Here is a 24,127-nt window from a genome sequence, read left to right on the forward strand (position 1 = left end):
TTGGGATCATTGTCTTGTTGGAAGATAAATCTCCGTCCCAGTCTCAGGACTTTTGCAGATTCCAACAGGTTTTCTTCCACAATGGTCCTGTATTTGGCTTCGTCCATCTTCCCATCAATTTTAACCATCTTCCCTGTTCCTGCTGAAGAAAAGCAGGCCCAAACCATGATGCTGCCACCACCATGTTTGACAGTAGGGATGGTATTTTGAGGGTGATGAGCTGTGTTGCTTTTACGCCAAATATATCGTTTTGCATTGTGGTCAAAAAGTTAGATTTTGGTTTCATCTGACCATAGCACCTTATTCCACATGTTTGGTGTGTCTCCCAAGTGGCTTGTGGCAAACTTCAAACGAGACTTTTTATGGATATCTTTGAGAAATGGCTTTCTTCTTGCCGCTCTTCCATAAAGGCCAGATTTATGCAGTGTACGACTGATTGTTGTCCTATGAACAGACTCTCCCACCTTAGCTGCAGATCTCTGCAGTTCATCCAGAGTGATCATGGGCCTTTTGGCTGCATCTCTGATCAGTCTTCTCCTTGCTCGAGATGAAAGTTTAGAGGGACAGCCGGGTCTTGGTAGATTTGCAGTGGTCTGATACTCCTTCCATTTCAAAATGATTGGTTGCACAATGCTCCTTGAGATGTTTAAAACTTGGGAAATCTTTTTGTATCCAAATCTGGCAGTAAACTTCCCAACAACAGTATCTCGGACCTGCCTGGTGTGTTCCTTGCTCTTCATGATGCTCTCTGCACTTGAAACAGAACCCTGAGACTATCACAGAGCAGGTGCATTTATAAGGAGACTTGATTACACACAGTTGGATTCTGTTTATCATTACCAGTCATTTAGGACAACATTGGATCCTTCAGAGATCCTCACTGAACTTCTGGAGTGAGTTTTCTTCACTGAAAGTAAGGGGGCCGAATAATATTGCACGCCCCACTTTTCAGTTTTTAATTTGTTAAAAAAGTTTAAAATATCCAATAAATTTCGTTCCACTTCATGATTGTGTCCCACTTGTTGATTCTTCCCCCAAAAAATAGAATTTTATATCTTTATGTTTAAAGCCAGAAATGTGGCAAAAGGTAGAAAAGTTCAAGGGGGCCAAATACTTTCACAATGCACTGTAGGTAACCCAGTCCTCCTGGTTTTCAGACACAAAACACATGAGATACGTCTCCAGATTCTGGTTAACGGGTGCAAAATGCCCTCCAAAGCTTGGAGACAAACTGCACCCCCCGATCAGAAACAATGTTGGTCGGGATCCCATGTAATCTAATTATTTCCCTGATGAAAATTGGCGCCGAAGATTTGGCATTCGGTAATGCAACAAAATGAGACATTTTACTGAATCTACCAACCAATACAAGGATTACAGTATTTCCTGTAGAAACGGGTCGATCCATAATAAAAATCAACCGATAAGTGAGTTGAAGAGCCCGCGACAGACAAGTATGAGGGGTCTTAGAATGCGCACAGACACTACAGGCGGCTACATACTCTCGGACATCCTTATGAGTACCTGGCCACCAAAAACGTTGAGAAAGCAAATCCGCGGTGGCTTTATTACCAAGATGTCCGCCCAACACCGAATCGTGATGTTCATTGAGGACTCTAAGATGGAGATTTACAGGAACAAACAGTTTACCAAGTGGACAGGCAGCAGGGGCATCCCCCTGAGGGTCAAAGGCCTCTCTTTCCAGATAGGAGCATATAGAAGCCATAACCAACCCCTTTTGAAGAATATGTACCGGTTCACACTTATCTCCTACCCCAGGAAAGCCACAGGATAAGGCATCTGCCTTAATGTTTTTGTTCCCCTGTCTATACGTGACAAAGAAGCTAAACCCGGTAAAGAACAACGTCCACCTACCTTGACGAGGTGTAAGATGCTTCGCCAATTCCAGGTAGACCAGATTTTTATGATCCGTGACAACCATCACGGGGTGGACCGTCCCCTCCAAAAAATGACGCCACTCCTGAAAAGCCCATTCGATAGCTAAGAGTTCCCTGTTCCCAATGTCATAATTTCTCTCGGCAGGTGACAGTTTTTTAAAGAAATAAGCACAAGTTTGCCATTTACCAGGAGACGCATCCTGCGACAATACGGCTCCCACCCACACCTCAGACGCATCGATCTCCATGATAAAAGCATGAGAGACGTCAGGCTGTATAAGAATCAATGCTGAAGAAAAACACCTTTTCAACATATCAAACGCCTTCCTGGCAGGACTGGATCACCTGGAGAAGTCCGTCCGCTTCCAGGTCATATCAGTAAGAGGTTTGGCTACTACTGAAAAATTCTTTATGAACTTGCGGTAGCAGTTGGCGAAACCTAAAAACCTTTGCAATGCCTTCAAATTCTCCGGACGATCCCAATCTAATACGGCTCGGACTTTCGCTGGATCCATGCGAAAACCAGTGGAAGACAACACGTATCCAAGGAAAGGGATCTCCTCAACTGAAAACATACACTTCTCAGGTTTGACATATAATTTACTATTTTAAAGTATAAGTAATACGTGCCTGACGTGTACCTGGTGTGACTCAGAGTCAGGAGAATAAATTAGTATGTCATCAAGGTAAATAACCACAAACCTACCTATAAAGTGGCTAAAGATGTCACTTATAAAGTGTTGAAATATGGCGGGCGCCTTCGTCAACCCAAAAGGCATGATCAAATTCTCATAGTATCCTTCAGGTGTATTGAACGCGGTCTTCCACTTATCTCCCTCTTTAATGCGTATGAGATTATACACCCCCCTGAGGTCCATCTTAAAGAATCATTTAGCCTTGACAATTTGATTAAAGAGGTCAGGAATGAGCGGAAGAGGATAGGGATCACGGACAGTGATCGCACTAAGTTCACAGAAATCCAGGCAGGGGCGTAGCCCCCCATCCTTTTTTTTGACAACTAAAAAACCCAGTGGCAACGGGGGAAGAGGATGGTCTGATATGACCCTTAGCCATGCTTTCCGTGATGTAATCCATCATGGTCTGTTTGAGGAAACACAATAAAAACGCATCTGTGGTTTTTTATCTTCGAATTTTCTTTATCTCAATCAAATCTATGGGGAAAATCCACAAGTAAAATGCATATATACTGCATAAGAAATTTACGCGTTGCAGATTTCAATATTTCACAGCAGATCAGGTTCCACAACATAAAAAAGCACAGTGTTCATGAGATTTATATCATTCCCATACACTGTGCTGGAACTGGCACATACACAAAAATATGCAGAAGAAAAAACACACTAAATACTCAATGTGGGAACTTAGCCTAATAGAGACATACCTCAAATGAAAGTTAGCTCCTCAAATTATTGATTTTCAGGGTGTTAATATTTGTGCACAATAAGATTCTATTTTTTTTTTTGTCACAGTAAAATAGCTTCTTACATTGTGGACACTGGAAAATGACCTGACAAACTGGAGAATGACCTAACAATAATATTGGAATCTGTCAGTAGGATCAACCCTCCTAAGCTGTCTATATGGGCATGCAAGTCATACAAAGTTGAATAGGTTGATACCTTGATATCTACAATCTGATGTCTTATTCCTGAGAAATGCATGCTTTTCTTAAAGGGGTATTCTCAAGTTATTATTTATCTTTTATATTGTACAGTTGGTTTCCATGGAGCTTGGCCATTACATCCTGCCCAGGCCCTAGCCTATGGTGGAGGGAGGAGAGTACAGCTGAGCTGACAGCACTGTGAGAAGAGAGCTAAAACTGCAGATGTGTTTGTAATGAGACAAAGCTTAGCTATGCTATAGTGTATCAGTTGTAATAAGGCACAGCTCTTCAGTGAGATGAGGAGAGTAGACTGTCAGTCATCACATGTCTCACACTTATAATGCCCACTGGTGTCATACCCAGGGTGCTTAACTGCTCATTTACATATTAAGAAAAATGTGGATTTTTCTTCAATTATACCTCCGATCGCAAATATCAATATTTTTTCAATTTTCTATAACCTACATGCCCGTATAGATGGTTTACGAGGTTAATCTTACTGAAATATCCCCTATAGCTACTGATAGATTTAGTGCCATTGCTCTTATGTTATGATCACAGCTCTTATATTAACTGTTGTGTTTTTTAATGGAGGGTTGTTAGGGAGCATCATATTATTAATAATGTGAAAATGATTTCCTATTTAGGATAGGTTTGGAAACATCCAGAGAAAATGTGATCTGGGTTTTCTCTGTATGTCTGTCTATACAGATCTCTTGTAACAGTGATCTAATGGGTTATGTTAGCTTTAACTCACAGTTAACAGTTATTTCTTTAAGTGATTAATTTTTTGGGAGAAAAAAAAAAGTAAACAAATTAACTTATAACATGAAAATTCAGCATAATATAAATTTGCACCAAAATCTGCAAGAGATTTTTTTATGCTAAATTCATGTCCTGTCTGGATGCAATTTAGAAAGTGGTATTACGAAAAAAGAAAATCTGAACTGGTCATCAAGGTCCAAAACATCCTGTTCGTAAAGGGATAAAATCACTTGAAAATTACATTAATTTAATTTCTTTTTCAATGTTAATATCAACAGGAATTTCTTCTTTAAAGGGAACCTGTCAACATAAAAATCCAGGCCAATCTGCAGGCAACATGTTAGAGTACAGCAGGGGGAGCTGAGTAGATTGATATATACAGGGTGGGCCATTTTTATGGATACACCTAAATTAAATGGGAATGGTTGGTGATATCAACTTCCTGTTTGTGGCACGTTAGTATATGGGAGGGGGAAAACTTTTCCAGATGGGTGGTGACCATGGTGGCCATTTTGAAGTCGGCCATTTTGGATCCAACTTTATTTTTTTCAATGGGAAGAGGGTTATGTGACACATCAAACTTATTGAGAATTTCATAAGAAAAACAATGGTGTGCTTGGTTTTAACATAACTTTATTATTTCATGAGTTTTTTTACAAGTTTATGACCACTTATAAAATGTGTTCAAAGTGCTGCCCATTTTGTTGGATTGTCAATGCAACCCTCTTCTCCCACTCTTGACACACTGATAGCAACACAGGAGAAGAAATGCTAGCACAGACTTCCAGTATCCGTTGTTTCAGATGCTACACATCTCGTATCTTAATGGTATGGTGTGGAATATGGGGTACAAAGATATTGGAGCCATTCTTCATCAATGGAAATCTCAATGTCACTGGATATCTGAAATTGCGACATGATGATGTGTTGCCCTCTTTATGCACTGAAGATGGCACGTTCCCTGAGTTTTTTCAACAAGATGGTGCACCACCACATTATGGGTGTCAGGTCCGAGCATTCCTACATGAACAATTTCCTGGAAAGTTGATTAGTCGTCGTGGGCCAGTTGAATGGTCACCAAGGTCTCCCGATCTGAACCCCTTAGACTTTTATCTTTGGGGTCATCTGAAGGCAATTGTCTATGCTGTGAAGATACAAGATGTGCAGCATCTGAAGCAATGGATACTGGAAGCCTGTGCTAGCATTTCTTCTGCGATGTTGCTATCAGTGTGTCAAGAGTGAGAGAAGAGGGTTGCATTAACAATCCAACACAATGGGCAGCACTTTGAACACATTTTATAAGTGGTCATAAACTTGTAAAAAACACATGAAAGAATAAACATACATTAAAACCAAGCACACCATTGTTTTTCTTATGAAATTCTCAACAAGTTTGATGTGTCACATGTCCCTCTTCCCATTGAAAAAAATAAAGTTGGATCCAAAATGGCTGACTTCAAAGTGGCCACCATGGTCACCACCCATCTGGAAAAGTTTCCCCCTCCCATATACTAATGTGCCACAAACAGGAAGTTGATATCACCAGCCATTCCCATTTAATTTAGGTGTATCCATATAAATGGCCCACCCTGTAGTTTTGGGAGAAAAGATTCAGTATAACTTCTGTTTAAATCATTTAATCCTCTGCTCTATCTGGAATTTGCGGTCCAGTATGATGTCTTATTAACGACTGACAGCTATCTAAGTATGTACACTTATACAAAGTAAGCTGTCAGTCACTGATAGGACCACCCACTGGACTGAAAATGTTAGAACTCTCCTGTTAGGTTTTTTCTATTTTGCTGGTCACATGACCTTTTTGCCTATTTAATCCTGCTCCGCCCTTCTGGCCATGCTGGACTTCATTGTAATTTCTACTCTTAAGCTAGCCAGGTGCTTTGTAACCTTTCTCAGTCAGTTTAGCTAGGTCTTTTGACCTTTATGTTCTATGTTGTGTGTTTGTCTTTTTACTGCTACAATTTCTGCTAGAAGGTGTCCATCTTTCTCCCACTCCCTAGTTCTTGTAGGGATCCCTCCCTCACATCTATAGGTCTTCGTTCAGACTAGCTGAGGACTTTAGCGGGTCTGATCGCAGTATCAGGTTCCCCGTTACATCGTAGGGATCTAGCTTAGTTCTATTGTAGGGACAGATCTCCTGTCTTTCCTTAGTGCTTGTAGCCTATCATAACAGTAAGTCCAGCCCAAAAATATCTCTAAGGAAAGACCTCCAGTTTCCATCATGGTGTCGGTTCAGGATTTGGCTCAACGCCTGCAGGGACTCTCTCTGGAGGTGGCTGAGCTCCAACAACACGTGAGTAGCTGTTCTGGAGCGCATTTTGTGGAACCAAAGGTACGATTGCCTGATTTATTTTTTGGTGAACAACAAGATTTTTTTTCCTTTAAAAATGCTTGCTTATTGTATTTTCGTTTGAGACCCAGATCCTCTGGTGATGAATCACAGCGCATAGGGTTCATAATATCACTTTTGCGCAAAGAACCTCAGGGATGGGCCTTTTCTTTCCAACCTAGTGATCCGTGCTTTAGATCAGTGGATAGTTTTTTTTCTGCTTTGGGGTTGTTGTATGATGATCCTGATCGTGTCTCATCAGCTGAGACGGAATTGAGACTTTTGAGACATAGATCAGTTAATGTGGAAAATTATTGTACTCACTTCCGTCGGTGGTCTGCTCAGGTGGGGTGGAATGATTCAGTTTTGAAAAGTTTGTTTCTTGCTGGGCTAGGTGAAAGGGTTAAGGATCTGCTTATTGCTTATCCTACACCTGGAAACTTGCAGGAGCCAATGCAATTAGCTATACGGGTGGACAGGAGACTGCGTGCACGGGTTAATGAGAGTAAATCCTTTGCCATGTCAGATCCTAGTCTTGAGAGGGTCTGTACTGACATTGGAGAGCCGATGGAGATTGGGGCGATGTCACCCCACTCTCAGGAAAAAGACCGCAGGTTTTCTGAAGGTTTGTGCTTTTATTGCGGAAAATCTGACCATTTCATTAAGAACTGTGTGCTTCGTATGAACAAAGAAAAAAAAAAAGGTCAGTTACGCCCGTTTAGCCTGTTTAAACACTAAGGGGGTATTTCTTTCTGCTACTACTGCAGCTCAGGAAGAATTAATTGAATTTCGGGTATTTGTGGATTGTGGTTCTACTCTGAATGTGATTGATGGGGGATTCTTGGAAAAACTTAAATTAAAACCCAAACCTTTGTCATCCCCTATTGCCGTGGTTTCTGTCGATGGCTCTCCCTTGAAATGTGTTACTCACAAGGTTTATGAATTTCCTCTCACTATTAATGGTATTCACCAAGAAAATTTGGATTTGGTAGTATTAAATAATTTGCCTTCTCCAGTAATTTTGGGGTTACCCTGGTTAAAATTGCACAATCCTGTACTGGATTGGTCTACTAATGAAATTATGTCCTGGAGCCCGAAGTGTTATGACAAGTGTTGTAATGGGCGCATTGCTGCTGTGGATAAAGGGGAATTACCTGTACCTATTCAGGATTTTTGGAAAGTTTTTTCTGAGGAGGAGTCGCAAATTTTGCCTCCCCATAGAGACTATGATTGTACCATTGAATTTGTCCCTGGAGCGACTCTTCCTAAAAGTAGTTTATTTAATCTTACTATTCCTGAGAGAAAGGCTTTGGAGGAATACATACAGACGAGCTTAGCCGCCGGTCATATCAGACCCTCTAAGTCACCTGTGGCTGTTGGATTTTTTTTTGTTAAAAAAAAGGACGGCGGTTTACGTCCTTGTCTGGACTTTCGCGAGATTAATAAAATTACTGTACGTAATCCCTACCCACTGCCATTGATTCCTGATTTGTTTAACCAGTTAGTGGGGGCCAAGTGGTTCTCTAAAATTGATCTCCGGGGGGCATACAATTTGTTGCGCATGAAGGAGGGTGATGAATGGAAGACTGCTTTTAACACTCCTGTGGGTCATTTTGAGAATCTGGTTATGCCTTTTGGTCTTACCAATGCACCAGCATTTTTTCAGAATCTTATTAATGACATCCTTAGACCTTTGATCGGCAAAAATGTGGTTGTGTATTTGGATGACATTTTGATTTATTCGCCTGATCTGGAGTCTCATTGGCGGAGCGTACGTGAGGTATTACAGTTATTAATTGACAATTCGCTTTTTGCTAAGCTAGAGAAATGTGAGTTTGCTGCACAGAGAATTAGTTTTTTGGGCTACATTATCTCCAGCTAGGGTTTTGAGATGGACCCGGTGAAAGTTCAAGCTGTGCAGGAATGGCCTAGGCCTATTGGTTTGAAATCGATACAGAGGTTTTTGGGTTTCGCCAATTATTACAGAAAATTCATTAAAAAAAATTCTATTATTGTTAAACCACTGACCGATCTCACCAGGAAAGGTGCTAATACGGTTCAGTGGACTACTGAGGCCATTGAAGCGTTTGTGTTTCTAAAGGAGAGGTTCAGCTCTGCCCCCATCCTTATGCAGCCTGATGTGACTAAGCTGTTTTTGGTTGAGGTTGATGCTTCTTCTGTGGGGGTCGGTGCGGTGTTGTCTCAGGAAAACAAGGATGGAGTACATCCCTGTGCCTTTTTTTCAAAAATTTTTTCTGAGACTGAACTTAATTACGATATTGGTAATCGGGAATTGCTGGCTATTAAACTCGCATTTGAACACTGGTGTCAGCTCTTGGAAGGTGCTGAATTTCCCATTCAGGTTTTCACTGATCATAAAAATCTGATCTATCTTGATGCTGCCAAGCGCTTGAATGCCCGTCAGGCTAGGTGGGCACTTTTTTTTTCGCGGTTTAATTTTTCCGTTACTTACATCCCGGGTATCAAGAATGTTAAAGCTGATGTGTTGTCTCGCAGCTTTTCTCCCATGGTCGGTGCTGAGGAGGAGGAGAGCATTTTACAAGAAGGTGTTGTGATTGCTGCATTGGACTCCATTTTGGAAGATGAGATTCTTAAAGCACAGGAGAATGCCCCATCCAACACTCCCCATGGGAGGTTGTTTGTGCCTAGGACCTTTAGGAGAGATTTGTTTGTTGAGTGTCATGAGTCTCGGTTGGCAGGTCATCCAGGAATTTCTGAGACCAAGAGATTTGTGGGTCGCAGTTTTTGGTGGCCTGGATGGCAGAAGGAAGTCATTAAGTGGGTGCGTCAATGTACTGTGTGTGCTAGATCTAAGTCTTCTCATACTCCTGCTGCGGGGTTGCTTTGCCCTCTGGAGGTTCCTAGTGCACCTTGGACACATCTGGCTATGGACTTTATTACTGACCTTCCCTCCTCTGATGGTTTCACGGTCATCTGGGTGGTCGTGGACCATTTTAGCCAGATGTGTTACTTGGTTCCCTTCATCAAACTGCCCTGCGCTAAGACACTCGCTAAGGCCTTTGTCAAGGAAATTGTCAGACTCCATGGTGTTCCTACTGACATTGTTTCTGATAGGGGACCTCAGTTTGTGGCTTGTTTTTGGCGTGCCTTTTGTGACAGGTTGGGAGTTCATTTGTCGTTTTCATCTGGATATCATCCTGAGTCTAATGGCCAGACAGAAAGGAAGAATCAGGATGTTGAGCAGTTCTTGCGTTGTTTTGTGGCAGACAATCAAGAGGGGTGGTCTGAGTTTCTGCCACTTGCTGAATTTGCTCTTAACAACCATACATCCTCTTCTGCTGGGTGTTCCCCTTTTTTTGTTGTTCTGGAAGACATCCGTCTTTTGGGTCATTCTCCAAATTGGTATCGGCTGTGCCTGAGGAGGAGAGTTTTTCCGGTGATTTGGAGAGAGTTTGGACGGATGTGCGTGGTAATCTTCAGGAGGCTAACAAAAAATCTAAGAGGTACTTTGACAGGAAACGTCAAGAGGTTTTGTTTACGGTTGGTGACATGGTTTGGTTGTCCTCTAAGAATCTGCGGTTGAGGATTCCTTCTAAAAAATTGGGTCCCAAGTTTGTAGGGCCCTTTAAGGTGCTCCAGGTAGTTAACCAATCTGCTGTTAGGTTGGAGGTTCCTACCTCCTGGAAGATTAATCCGGTGTTTCATGTTTCTCTATTGAAAAAAGCTGATGTATCAGATAGAGACGCCACTGTTCCTCCGGTGGTGGAGGACGGGGAATATGAAATTTCCTGCATCTTTAATTCTAGACGGTATACGGGGAGTTTGCAGTATCTCGTCGCTTGGAAGGGTTTCGGTCCCGAGGATAACTCATGGGTGAGGGCGGATGATGTTTCTGCTTCCAGACTTGTCAGAGCGTTTCACAAGAGGTTTCCGGATAAGCCTGGGCCTAGGGGATCCGGAGGATCCTCTTAGAAGAGGGGGTACTGTTAGAACTCTCCTGTTAGGTTTTTTCTATTTTGCTGGTCACATGACCTTTTTGCCTATTTAATCCTGCTCCGCCCTTCTGGCCATGCTGGACTTCATTGTAATTTCTACTCTTAAGCTAGCCAGGTGCTTTGTAACCTTTCTCAGTCAGTTTAGCTAGGTCTTTTGACCTTTATGTTCTATGTTGTGTGTTTGTCTTTTTACTGCTACAATTTCTGCTAGGAGGTGTCCATCTTTCTCCCAGTCCCTAGTTCTTGTAGGGATCCCTCCCTCACATCTATAGGTCTTCGTTCAGACTAGCTGAGGACTTTAGCGGGTCTGATCGCAGGATCAGGTTCCCCGTTACATCGTAGGGATCTAGCTTAGTTCTATTGTAGGGACAGATCTCCTGTCTTTCCTTAGTGCTTGTAGCCTATCATAACAGAAAATCCCAGAAAGAGCAGAGGTTTAAATGATTAAAACCCAGGTTATCCTGAATCTTTTCCCACAAAACTATATATCAATCTACTCAGTTTCTCCTATTCTACAACGTGGTGCCTGCAGATTGGACTGCATTTTCATGGTGACAGGTTCTCTTTAAAGCGACCTTCCACCTTGGGACTGAAAAGTGACAATACATTTCTTATGCATAGTCTTCCTACCTGTTGACCTCCGTTTGCCTTCCAATGCCGCTGCCGCTCAGATCAGAGTTCTGTTCCTCCAGCAGCAAAGTGTTATGATCTGCAACAAAACTTAGGAAAGAAAAGGAAAGCTGTCCCTACAGTAAGACTAAGCTGAATCCCTACGATGTAGCGGGCTGCCTGTTCCTTGTGAACAGACCCGCCTTCGTCCTCGGCTAGTCTGAACGGAGACCTATAGAATAAAGGGAGGGGTCCCTAAAAGAACTAAGGACTGGGACAAAAATGGGACATCTCCTAAACAGAAGTTGTTGCAGAGCAAAAAGGACAAACTGACAAAAAGTACTAACGGTCCCAGAGGACCAAGAACTGACAGAGATAGGCACCGAAGCACCTGGCTAGAGAGACAGTCAAAACAACACTGAAGTCCAGCAAGGCCAGAAGGGCGGAGCTGGAATAAATAGGCAGATGGTCACGTGACCGCAAAACACAAGATAGAAAAAACTAACAGGAGGGTTCTAACACAAAGATGGCCATCAAAGTGGCATTGGAAGTGGAATGGTAAGCCTAAACCACTCCTCCCCTGCCTTTTCGATGATGTGGCAACAGAAAGGCAAGGGAATTGTGGTTAGACTTAACACTGTTCTCCCCATGTCATTGTGGTTCCAATCTTGGAAGCAGAAGAAACAGATCACTGATCTGAGCTGAGAAGTCCACGGGATGTAATTTGACTATACATTGACAATTGGATAGTCACTTGTAGTCCAATAGTGAAGGGTTGCTTTAATACGATTAAAGTATGGCTTTTCGTTCCCATACTTGTCCTTATGGTCCTTCATCTAACAGTTATCACTTTCTAAATTATTAATTCTACTGGGAATAGAGAATCTGTGAATTAAATGGCATAGTGGTAGAAGTACCTATTTCTTTCTCCATACTAGAATGTTGCTGTGCAGTAAGAGGTTGAAGGAATTTCCACCCAAAACTCAGAGATATTGGCATTACCATTCTGATAAACCTGTTTTAAATTTTATTTTTAAGGTTTATGGGCTGGGCTGTTATGCCCAGTGGTCTTACAGTCCTGCATCTATGTGCCCTACATTTTGTGTATGGATTGGAATCGGGCAAGTGACGAGGTAATTATGTTGTTGAATTAATAGAAAAATAGCTTATTTGCTCCCTATGTTGCAAGTATTACTGTGGAGGTTTCACCAATTTAAGATACACTAGGTAACTTCTCTTCTCCAAATTAAAGATGTCCGAGTGCATGCAAAGAAGCTATTTAACCAAATCTGCTAATCGGGTGGAAAAACTTCACTCAGAGACTGAATCATGCAAATGGCATACTTTATTACGTAGACATGGGGTTATATAGTATTCTCCTTCTAGGTGGGATTAGTAAAATGTATTGGTCTTTTCTGATAACTTGGCACACTGTAATTTGTTCATCTATGTATCTCTTGGTCTGAGTAACGCCTTAGGAATTCCGATGGGAGGGGGTGAGTTCGTCTCTCAGCGCCATCTTTGCCAACTCGACATGAATCTCTCTGTTATCAGCCATGCACATATGTGAAGGTTTCACCAATTTAAGATACACTAGGTAACTGCTCTCCTCCAAATTAAAGATGTCAGAGTGCATGCAGAGAAGCTAATTAACCAAATCTGCTAATCTGGTTGAAGAACTTCACTCAGAGACTGAACCACACAAATGGCATACTTTATTACGTAGACATGGGGTAAAATAGCATTCTCCTTCTAGGTGGGATTAGTAAAATTTATTGCTCTTTTTTGATAACTCGGCACGCTGTAATTTGTTCGTCCATGTATCTTTTGACCTCAGTAACGCCTTAGGAATTCAGATGGGAGGGGTGAGTTCGTCTCTCAGTGCCATCTTTGCCAACTCGACATGAATCTCTCTGTTATCAGCCGTGCACATGCATATGTCATTCCCAGGAAATCATTTAGTTGTTCGTATCTACAATAAGAATAGAAGCTATTAGTTATATATTCATTAACTATTAACATAATCCATGTGCATAAAGACATTTGCATACATACATACACATAGATTATTCCATCATCTCTATATTGATTCACACTGATTAGGTAATCTATTAAAAGAAACTAATTGATTTTCTATAATATATATATTTTACCTTGACATTACTACTCACATCATTCAAGTCTTAGAATAAGCCATGTATGTTTGATTGGTGGAGGAAGGGGCCACCATGCTCTCTTTCAATACTTATATTATTATTATTAATAATATTAATATTATTCTCTTAAAGGACCACTGATTCAAGGGTTCAATAGAGGTTGAAGAGGGTTTACATATGTAAAATACAAGAACATACAATAAACATAAGCAGTGAAAAATTGTACAGAGGGGAGAGGACTCTGCCCTCATGGGCTTACAATCTACAAGGTATTGGGGAAGGAGACAGTAGGATACTGGGTTGGAACAGCTCAGGTGACAATGAGATAGCAATGAGACAGCTCTGATGAGAAGTGATGAGCCAGCAAGAGACTGCACGGTCAGTGCACACTGGAAGGAGAAAACGAGCGATCAGAGACCAGCGCTGTCCCCGCAAGTGATGTCACTTGCTGGAACGGCACTAGTTTCTGCTTGCTTGTTCTCTCCTTCCAATGTGCACTGACCATGCTCCCTCTTGCTGGCTAGGCACTTCTCATCAGAGCCAGTAAGAGAGCGCATTGTCACTATGCAGTGAGAAGAATAGTGCACAGTGACAAGATCCTAATGAGCATCCGTCAGAATTGACAACTGATGTATGCTCAGTAGAGCCGGAACTAGCCCAGCCCTTCAAACAGACATCACTGATGAAGCTTCGTTTCATGGTAGGAGCAGAGGCTGCAGCAGTGACTGCAGCCTCTGCCCACTGATGACGATTTGTTTGGGTGTCCCACCATGCACTGGGATTCTAAAAACAAAGTATCATCACTCAGGAAGTAGTAAAAAAAATAATAAAGCAGTTAGAGTAGTGAGGGAACGATAGAGACTTTTTAATTAAAGTACATTAGAAAAGAGATTAGATTATGATATTAAATAGAGAGACATTTAGGATTAAAATAAATTTTAGTTTTGGACAACTCCTTTAATAATATTGGTTGCTGGAGTAGCCCAAATGCCAAAGAAGTTTTAGTGTGTTGAGCCATATTTTCGAATTCCATGGTGAAAGAAGAGAGTAAGGATGTGTCAATATCTAGGAATGAAAAGTTGTGAGGTTGTGCAAATTGCTGGACTTTGGGGGCAGGTGAAGAGAACAGGGATGATAATTTGAGTAGGTGACAGACAAAAAGTGGAAAAGGCGGATTTATAACAGTAACTAAGGAACAGAGGTTGGTAAAGATATAATCTAGTGTACAGTGGGTACGGAAAGTATTCAGACCCCTTTAAATTTTTCACTCTTTGTTTCATTGCAGCCATTTGGTAAATTCTAAAAAGTTCATTTTTTTTCTCAAGTCTTTGTGGGAAGAAGTGCTGCTATAACTATAACATCTGCCCATTGATGAGAAATGACTTCTCTTCCATACCCACATTAATAACACTAGTTACTCTTTAAAAATGGCACGTTAATGCCATTCCTAATGTATCTGGGCCAAACAGCTAGCCTTTTTTAGTGTTTTTCTTCTGTAGATTTTAGTTGACTGAAAAAAAACAGAAATGTAGAAATTTTTGAAAATTTTTTAAGAAAGAAAAACTGAAATATCACATGGTCATAAGTATTCAGACCCTTTGCTCAGACACTCATATTTAAGTCACATTCTGTCCATTTCCTTATGACCCTCCTTGAGATGGTTCTACTCCTTCATTGGAGTCCAGCTGTGTTTAATTAAACTGATAGGACTTGATTTGTAAAGGCACACACCTGTCTGTATAAGACCTCACAGCTCACAGTGCATGTCAGACCAAATGAGAATCATGAGCTCAAAGGAACTGCCCAAGATGCTCAGAGACAGAATTGTGGCAAGGCACAGATCTGACCAAGGTTACAAAAGAATTTCTGCATTACTCAAGGTTCCTAAGAGCACAGTGGCCTCCATAATCCTTAAATGGATGAAGTTTGAGACCACAAGAAGTCTTCCTAGACCTGACAGTCCAGCCAAACTAAGCAATTGTGGGAGAAGAGACTTGGTGAGAGAGATAAAGAAGAACCCCAAGATCACTGTGGCTGAGCTCCAGAGATGCAGTAGGGAGATGGGAGAAAGTTCCACAAAGTCAACTATCACTGCAGCCCTCCACCAGTCGGAGCCTTATGGCAGAGTGGCCAGACAGAAGCCTCTCCTTAGTGCAAGATATATGAAAGCCTGGAGAGAGTTTGCTCAAAAACACATGAAGGACTCCCAGACTATGAGAAATAAGATTCTCTGGTCTGATGAGACAAAGATAAAACTTTTTGGTGATAATTCTAAGCAGTATGTGTGGAGATAACCAGGCACTGCCCATCACCTGCCCAATACAATCCCAACAGTGAAACATGGTGGTGGCAGTATCATGAAATGGGGGTGTTTTTCAGCTGCAGGGACAGGACGACTGGTTGCAATTGAAGGAAACACGAATGTGGCCAAGTACAGAGATATCCTGGATGAAAACCTCTCCCAGAGCGCTCTGGACCTCAGACTTGGCCGAAGGTTCACCTTCCAACAAGACAATGACCCTAAGCACACAGCTAAAATAACAAAGGAGTGGCTTCAGAACAACTCTTTGACCATTCTTGACTGGCCCAGCCAGAGCCCTGACCTAAACCCAATTGAGCATCTCTGGAGAGACCTGAAAATGGCTGTCCACCAACGTTCACCATCCAAACTGACGGAACTGGAGGGGATCTGCAAGGAAGAATGGCTGAGGATCCCCAAATCCAGGTGTGAAAAACTTGTTGCATCATTCCCAAGAAGACTCATGGCTGTACTAGCTCAAAAGGGTGCTTCTACTCAATACTGAGCCAAGGGTCTGATTACTTATGACCATGTGATATTTCAAGTTTTTTTTAAATAAATTTGCAAAAATGTTTACATTTCGGTTTTTTTTCAGTCAAGATGGGGTGCAGAGTGTACTTTAATGAGAAAAAAAAATAACTTTTTAGAATTTACCAAATGAAACAAAGAGTGAAAAATTTAAAGGGGTCTGAATACTTTCCGTACACACTGTATGTTCATCTTTCTCTGTGGTTGTGGAGGACCATTGTGTCAGACCAAAGGATGAAGCAAGTGATAAGAGCTTGGAGGCTGCTGACTGATTGGTATATATGGGGATGTTGAAGTACGGTAATCCATAATGTTAGTGGGGATGTTAGTAAAGAGAAAGTGGTGGTGATGTGGTTGATAAAGGCAGTCGCAGGGCCTGTGGTTCGGTATATGATGGCCACTTTGTTTGAGGGAGAGTAAGCACATTAGGATGTCTATGTAATTGGCAGTGCCTGGTAGTGCAATTTGTCTTATTGTATTCTAAAGATAGATCATAAGTGTTATAGATCCAGAGAAATTCTTTAAGTTCTAGATCAGCTAGATGCAACATGAGGTTGAAAAAAAAAAACTTTTATTTTTCTGGGGAGTATACATTTTTTGCAATTTGTATACAGTACAAAAGTTTGGACACGTCTATTCATTTAATGGTTTTACTTGTTCATATTGGAATGTGCACATTGTGGATTTAGTCTGAAAGCAACAAAACCATAAAGGAACACATATTGAAACACGGAGTAAAAAAATACGTGTGAAACAAGCCAGAATGTGTGTTAAGCCTTATATTCCAATACGAACAGGGAAAACCATTGCATGAATAGATGTGTCCAAACTTTTGACCAGTACTGTATACAGGGTCGGACTGTGGTGTCTGGGGCCCACAGGGGGAATTGATCCTCGGGGCCCCCCACATTACACCTATATGCAAATACCCGTTAGCCGTTATCCCTGTTATAGTGGAGCATTAACTGTAAAACACAGGCGGCTCCTGCACATTTACTGTGCACCACTATAACTGGGATGTACAATTCCGGTAATTTGCATTGAAGGGTTCTTTTGTTAAAACAAGTTATCACTAGTGTTGAGCGATACCTTCCGATATCAGGAAATATCGAATCGGATTGGATCGGGCCGATACCCAAAAAGTATCGGATATCGCCGATTCCGATACCGGAAACCAATGCAAGTCAATGGGACACAAATATCGGAATGAAAATAAACCCTTTCTTTCCTTGTAGGTTAATTCTACATGAAGGAAAACAACTAAGAATAATGTAGAATGACATGAAAAGCCGGCAATTCATCAGCGGCATACACCGGTACCCGACAATTTACAACAGAAAGAATAGAGCTTCACACATAGATTAGATAGATAGAAACATGTCAGTCACATATATATGAAGTACAGTGACAGTGTTGCTTACTGTACTTGTCATTTAGTGTAAAGGATTTATTAAAAAAAGTATTAGTGTTTTCGTGCACCGTCTCTTTAAAAAAGCCGGCCGGCAATTCAGCAGCGGTACCCGACAATTTATAACAGAAAGAATAGAGCTTCACACATAGATTAGATAGATAGAAACATGTCAGCCACATATATAAGAAGTACAGTGACAGTGTTGCTTACTGTACTTGTCATTTAGTGTAAAGGATTTATTTAAAAAAATAATAGTGTTTTCATGCACCGTCTCTTTAAGAAAGCCGGCCGGCAATTCAGCATCTGTACCCGACAATTTAGAATAGAAAGAATAGAGAATCACACATAGATTAGATAGATAGAAACATGTCAGTCACATATATATGAAGTACAGTGACAGTGTTGCTTACTGTACTTGTCATTTAGTGTAAAGGATTTATTAAAAAAAATATTAGTGTTTTCGTGCACCGTCTCTTTAAAAAAGCCGGCCGGCAAATCAGCAGCGGTACCCGACAATTTATAACAGACAGAATAGAGCTTCACACATAGATTAGATAGATAGAAACATGTCAGTCACATATATATGAAGTACAGTGACAGTGTTGCTTACTGTACTTGTCATTTAGTGTAAAGGATTTATTTAAAAAAATAATAGTGTTTTCATGCACCGTCTCTTTAAGAAAGCCGGCCGGCAATTCAGCATCTGTACCCGACAATTTAGAATAGAAAGAATAGAGAATCACATATAGATTAGATAGATAGAAACATGTCAGTCACATATATATGAAGTACAGTGACAGTGTTGATTACTGTACTTGTCATTTAGTGTTAAAATAAAGGATTTATTTAAAAAAAAATTGGCGTGGGGTTCCCCTTAATTTTAGGCTCTAGCGGAGGTTAAGCAGACAGCTGGGGCAAATGTTTGAAGCCTGGGAAGGGGGTAATACCCACGGAGCTTCCCAGGCTACTAATATCAGCCCCCAGCTGAATACCTAGCCTTTACTAGCTATTAAAATGGGGGAACCCCCCCAAAAAAATAACGTGGGGTCCCCCCTAATTTAATAGCTAGCACAGGCTAGGCAGACAGCTGGGGGCTGATATTAATAGCCCAGGAAGGGTGCCATGAATATTGGCCCCCTCCCAGGCTAGAAACACCAGCCGTCAGCCGCCCCAGAAATGGCGCATCCATAGGATGCGCCAATTCTGGCACTTAGCCTCGCTCTTCCACGCTGCCCTGGTGCGGTGGCAGGGGGTAATAGAGTTGGGGTTGATGTCAGCTTATAATGCCAGCTGACATCAAGCCCAGGTTAGTAATGGAGAGGCGTCTATAAGACACCCCCATTACTAACCCCATAGTCAAAGTTAAAAGAAAACACAAACACCCAGAATAAAGTCCTTTAATTGAAATAAAGACACAATTCTTTATTGTTCTAAATTAAACCATACTTACCATCACGCCCATTCCAGCTGAAGCCAACGATCTCCTGCAATAAAAGTAAAATAATAAAGCAACCTCATCCTTACCTTTCCATGGTTCCCACGACAGCTTCAGCTCTGCTACATCGAGATGACAGGCTGGACCGCAGCAGAACGCTGCCATCCAGCCTGTCATCCCGCAGACACTGAGAAGCGCAGGCATGTTTGCGCTCCTCAGTGTCTCTCTGTGACGTCATCCAGATGAGCCAAGTTCATGTCCAATGAACTCAGCTCACCTCATGCACGTCACTGACAGCGCTGGAAAATTCTCCTGCACTCAGCGCTTCAGCGTGAGAATTCTCCCACGCTGTCAGTGACATACATGAGGTGAGGTCATGTCCAATGAACTCAGCTCACCTCATGCACGTCACTGACAGCGTGGGAAAATTCTCACGCTGAAGTGCTGAGTGCAGGAGAATTTTCCCACGCTGTCAGTGACATACATGAGGTGAGCTGAGTTCATTGGACATGACCTCGGCTCATCTGGATGCCGTCACAGCCAGACACTGAGGAGTGGAAGTATGCCTGCGCTTCTCAGTGTCTGCGGGATGACAGGATGGATGGCAGCGTTCTGCTGCGGTCCAGCCTGTCATCTCGATATAGCAGAGCTGAAGCTGTCGTGGGAGCCATGGAAAGGTAAGGATGATGTTGCTTTATTATTTTACTTTTATTGCAGGAGATCGTTGGCTTCAGCTGGAATGGGCGTGATGGTAAGTATGGTTTAATTTAGAACAATAAAGAATTGTGTGTATTTCAATTAAAGGACTTTTTTCTGGGTGTTGTGTTTTTTTAAATACTTTACTAGAAATTCATGGTGGTCATGTCTAATATTGGCGTGACCCCATGAATTTCGGGCTTAGGGCCAGCTGATAATGCCAAGCTGGCCTTAACCCCTTTATTACCCAGTGAGCCACCGCACCAGGGCCCTGGATGAGTTGGGTACAGCGCCAGAAGATGGCGCTTCTATGAACGCGCCATTTTCTGGGGCGGCTGCGGACTGCAATTTTCAGCGGGGGTGGCCCAGAAAGCTTGGGTCTCCCTGCGCTGCGGATTCCAGCCCCCAGCTGCCTAGTTGTATCTGGCTGGGCACAAAAATAGGGCGAAGCCCCACGCATTTTTTTTTTAAATTATTTCATGAAATTCATGGAATAATTAAGAAAAAAAGGGCTTCCCTATATTGTTGTGTCCAACCAGGTACAAATAGGCAGCTGGTGGTTGGGGGCAGCCCATTCCTGCCTGCTGTACCTGGCTGGACACAAATATAGTGCGAAGCCCCACGTCAATTTTTTTTAAATTATTTCATGAAATAATTTTTGTAAAAAAGGGCTTCCCTATATTGTTGTGTCCGGCCAGGTACAAATAGGCAGCTGGTGGTTGGGGGCAGCCTGTTCCTGCCTGCTGTACCTGGCTGGACACAAATATAGGGCGAAGCCCCACGTCAATTTTTTTTAAAATAAATCCTTTATTTTAACACTAAATGACATTTGAGGAGTTAATAAAGATGCAGTCCCTAAATTATTATTTATTTTTTAATTAATTTTTCCCAAAACTTTTGACGTGGGCTTCGCCATATTTTTGTATGCCAGCCAGGTACAGCATCCAACTTCTATGAACGCGCCATTTTCCGGGGTGGCTGCGGACTGCAATTTTCAGCGGGGGGGGGGGGGCAGAAAGCTTGGGCCTCCCTGCGCTGCAGATTCCATCCCCCAGCTGCCTAGTTGTACCTGGCTGGACACAAAAATAGGGAGAAGCTTCACGTATTTTTTTTTTAAAATTATTTCATGAAATTCATGAAATAATTAAGAAAAAAAGGGCTTCCCTATATTGTTGTGTCCAACCAGGTACAAATAGGCAGCTGGTGGTTGGGGGCAGCCCGTTCCTGCCTGCTGTACCTGGCTGGACACAAATATAGTGCGAAGCCCCACGTCAATTTTTTTTAAATCATTTCAGGAAATTCATGAAATAATAAAAAAAAATTGATGTGGGGCTTCGCCCTATATTTGTGTCCAGTCAGGTACAGCAGGCAGGAACGGGCTGCCCCCAACCACCAGCTGCCTATTTGTACCTAGCCGGACACAACAATATAGGGAAGCCCTTTTTTTCTTAATTATTCCATGAATTTCATGAATTTAAAAAAAGTCCAGCCAGGTACAACTAGGCAGCTGGGGGCTGGAATCTGCAGCGCAGGGAGGCCCAAGCTTTCTGGGCCCCACCCGCTGCAAATTGCAGTCCGCAGCCGCCCCGGAAAATGGCGCGTTCATAGAAGCGCCATCTTCTGGCGCTGTACCCAACTCATCCAGGGCCCTGGTGCGGTGGCTCACTGGGTAATAAAGGGGTTAAGGCCAGCTTGGCATTATCAGCTGGCCCTAAGCCCGAAATTCATGGGGTCACGCCAATATTAGACATGACCACCATGAATTTCTAGTAAAGTATTTAAAAAAAACACAAACACCCAGAAAAAAGTCCTTTAAATGAAATAAACACACAATTCTTTATTGTTCTAAATTAAACCATACTTACCATCACGCCCATTCCAGCTGAAGCCAACGATCTCCTGCAATAAAAGAAAAATAATAAAGCAACCTCATCCTTACCTTTCCATGGCTCCCACGACGGCTCCACCTCTGCTACATCGAGATGACAGGCTGGACCGCAGCAGAACGCTGCCATCCAGCCTGTCATCCCGCAGACACTGAGAAGCGCAGGCATACTTCCACTCCTCAGTGTCTGGCTGTGACGGCATCCAGATGAGCCGACAATGAACTCGGCTCACCTCATGTACGTCACTGACAGCGTGGGAGAATTCTCCTGCACTCAGCGCTTCAGCGTGAGAATTTTCCCACGCTGTCAGTGACGTGCATGAGGTGAGGTCATGTCCAATGAACTCGGCGCACCTCATGCACGTCACTGACAGCGTGGGAAAATTCTCACGCTGAAGCGCTGAGTGCAGGAGAATTTTCCCACGCTGTCAGTGACGTGCATGAGGTGAGCTGAGTTCATTGGACATGACCTCGGCTCATCTGGATGCCGTCACAGCGAGACACTGAGGAGCGCAAGCATGCCTGCGCTTCTCAGTGTCTGCGGGATGACAGGCTGGATGGCAGCGTTCTGCTGCGGTCCAGCCTGTCATCTCGATGTAGCAGAGCTGAAGCTGTCCTGGGAACCATGGAAAGGTAAGGATGAGGTTGCTTTATTATTTTACTTTTATTGCAGGAGATCGTTGGCTTCAGCTGGAATGGGCGTGACTGTAAGTATGGTTTAATTTAGAACAATAAAGAATTGTGTCTTTATTTCAATTAAAGGACTTTTTTCTGGGTGTTTGTGTTTTTTTTAAATACTTTACTAGAAATTCATGGTGGTCATGTCTAATATTGGCGTGACCCCATGAATTTCGGGCTTAGGGCCAGCTGATAATGCCAAGCTGGCCTTAACCCCTTTATTACCCAGTGAGCCACCGCACCAGGGCCCTGGATGAGTTGGGTACAGCGCCAGAAGATGGCGCTTCTATGAACGCACCATTTTCCGGGGCGGCTGCGGACTGCAATTTGCAGCGGGTGGGGCCCAGAAAGCTTGGGCCTCCCTGCGCTGCGGATTCCAGCCCCCAGCTGCCTTGTTGTACCTGGCTGGACACAAAAATAGGGCGAAGCCCCACGTATTTTTTTTTAAAATTATTTCATGAAATTCATGGAATAATTAAGAAAAAAAGGGCTTCCCTATATTGTTGTGTCCGGCTAGGTACAAATAGGCAGCTGGTGGTTGGGGGCAGCCCGTTCCTGCCTGCTGTACCTGACTGGACACAAATATAGGGCGAAGCCCCACATAATTTTTTTTTAATTATTTCATGAATTTCCTGAAATAATTAAAAAAAAATTGACGTGGGGCTTTGCACTATATTTGGGTCCAGCCAGGTACAGCAGGCAGGAACGGGCTGCCCCCAACCAACAGCTGCCTATTTGTACCTGGTTGGACACAACAATATAGGGAAGCCCTTTTTTTCTTAATTATTCCATGAATTTCATGAAATAATTAAAAAAAAAAAACGTGGAGCTTCTCCCTATTTTTGTGTCCAGCCAGGTACAACTAGGCAGCTGGGGGATGGAATCTGCAGCGCAGGGAGGCCCAAGCTTTCTGCCCCCCGCTGAAAATTGCAGTCCGCAGCCGCCCCGGAAAATGGCGCGTTCATAGAAGCTGGATGCTGTACCTGGCTGGCATACAAAAATATGGCGAAGCCCACGTCAAAAGTTTTGGGAAAAATTAATTAAAAAATAAATAATAATTTAGGGACTGCATCTTTATTAACTCCTCAAATGTCATTTAGTGTTAAAATAATGGATTTATTTTAAAAAAAAATGGCGTGGGATCCCCCATAATTTTAGTCTCTAGCGGAGGTTAAGCAGACGGCTGGGGCAGATGTTTGAAGCCTGGGAAGGGGGTAAAACCCACGGAGCTTCCCAGGCTACTAATATCAGCCCCCAGCTGAATACTTAGCCTTTACTAGCTATTAAAATGGGGGACCCCCCCAAAAAAAATGACGTGGGGTCCCCCCTATTTTAATAGCTAGCAAAGGCTAGGCAGACAGCTGGGGGCTGATATTAATAGCCCAGGAAGGGTGCCATGAATATTGGCCCCCTCCCAGGCTAGAAACACCAGTCGTCAGCCGCCCCAGAAATGGCGCATCCATAGGATGCGCCAACTCTGGCACTTAGCCTCGCTCTTCCACGCTGCCCTGGTGCGGTGGCAGGGGGTAATAGTGGTGGGGTTCATGTCAGCGCCAGCTGCCATGAAGCCCAGGTTAGTAATGATGGGCGTCTATAAGACACCCCCATTACTAACCTACAAAGTGTTAAAAAGAAAAAACACACTACACCCAGAAAAAAATAATTTATTTGAAATAAAACACACAATTTTATTTAATTCTTAGTTTACTAAAAATAATAGTTACCTGTCCACGTTCCTGCGCTGATCTCCCATGCACAGCTGTCACATCTGGAGATGGTGACAGCTGTGCATGGCTGCTGTAAGCTCACGCTGCCGGGA

General features: G+C 42.7%; 1 protein-coding gene across 1 annotated transcript in view; it reads left to right on the top strand.

Annotated features, from left to right (window-relative positions):
- The window catches only part of LOC141252676 (multidrug and toxin extrusion protein 2-like), a 577,502-nt gene that overhangs the window by 536,712 nt on the left and 16,663 nt on the right, over positions 1-24,127 (top strand). Inside the window, exon 15 of the mRNA XM_073670545.1 lies at positions 12,259-12,353. Within this exon, the coding sequence (XP_073526646.1) occupies positions 12,259-12,353 (95 nt within the window). The remainder of the gene's footprint in view (positions 1-12,258; positions 12,354-24,127) is intronic.

This window comes from Phyllobates terribilis, unplaced genomic scaffold (assembly GCF_046119375.1).
Source record: "Phyllobates terribilis strain yellow unplaced genomic scaffold, ASM4611937v1 Scaffold_2__4_contigs__length_985480577, whole genome shotgun sequence".
Lineage (NCBI taxonomy): Eukaryota > Metazoa > Chordata > Amphibia > Anura > Dendrobatidae > Phyllobates > Phyllobates terribilis.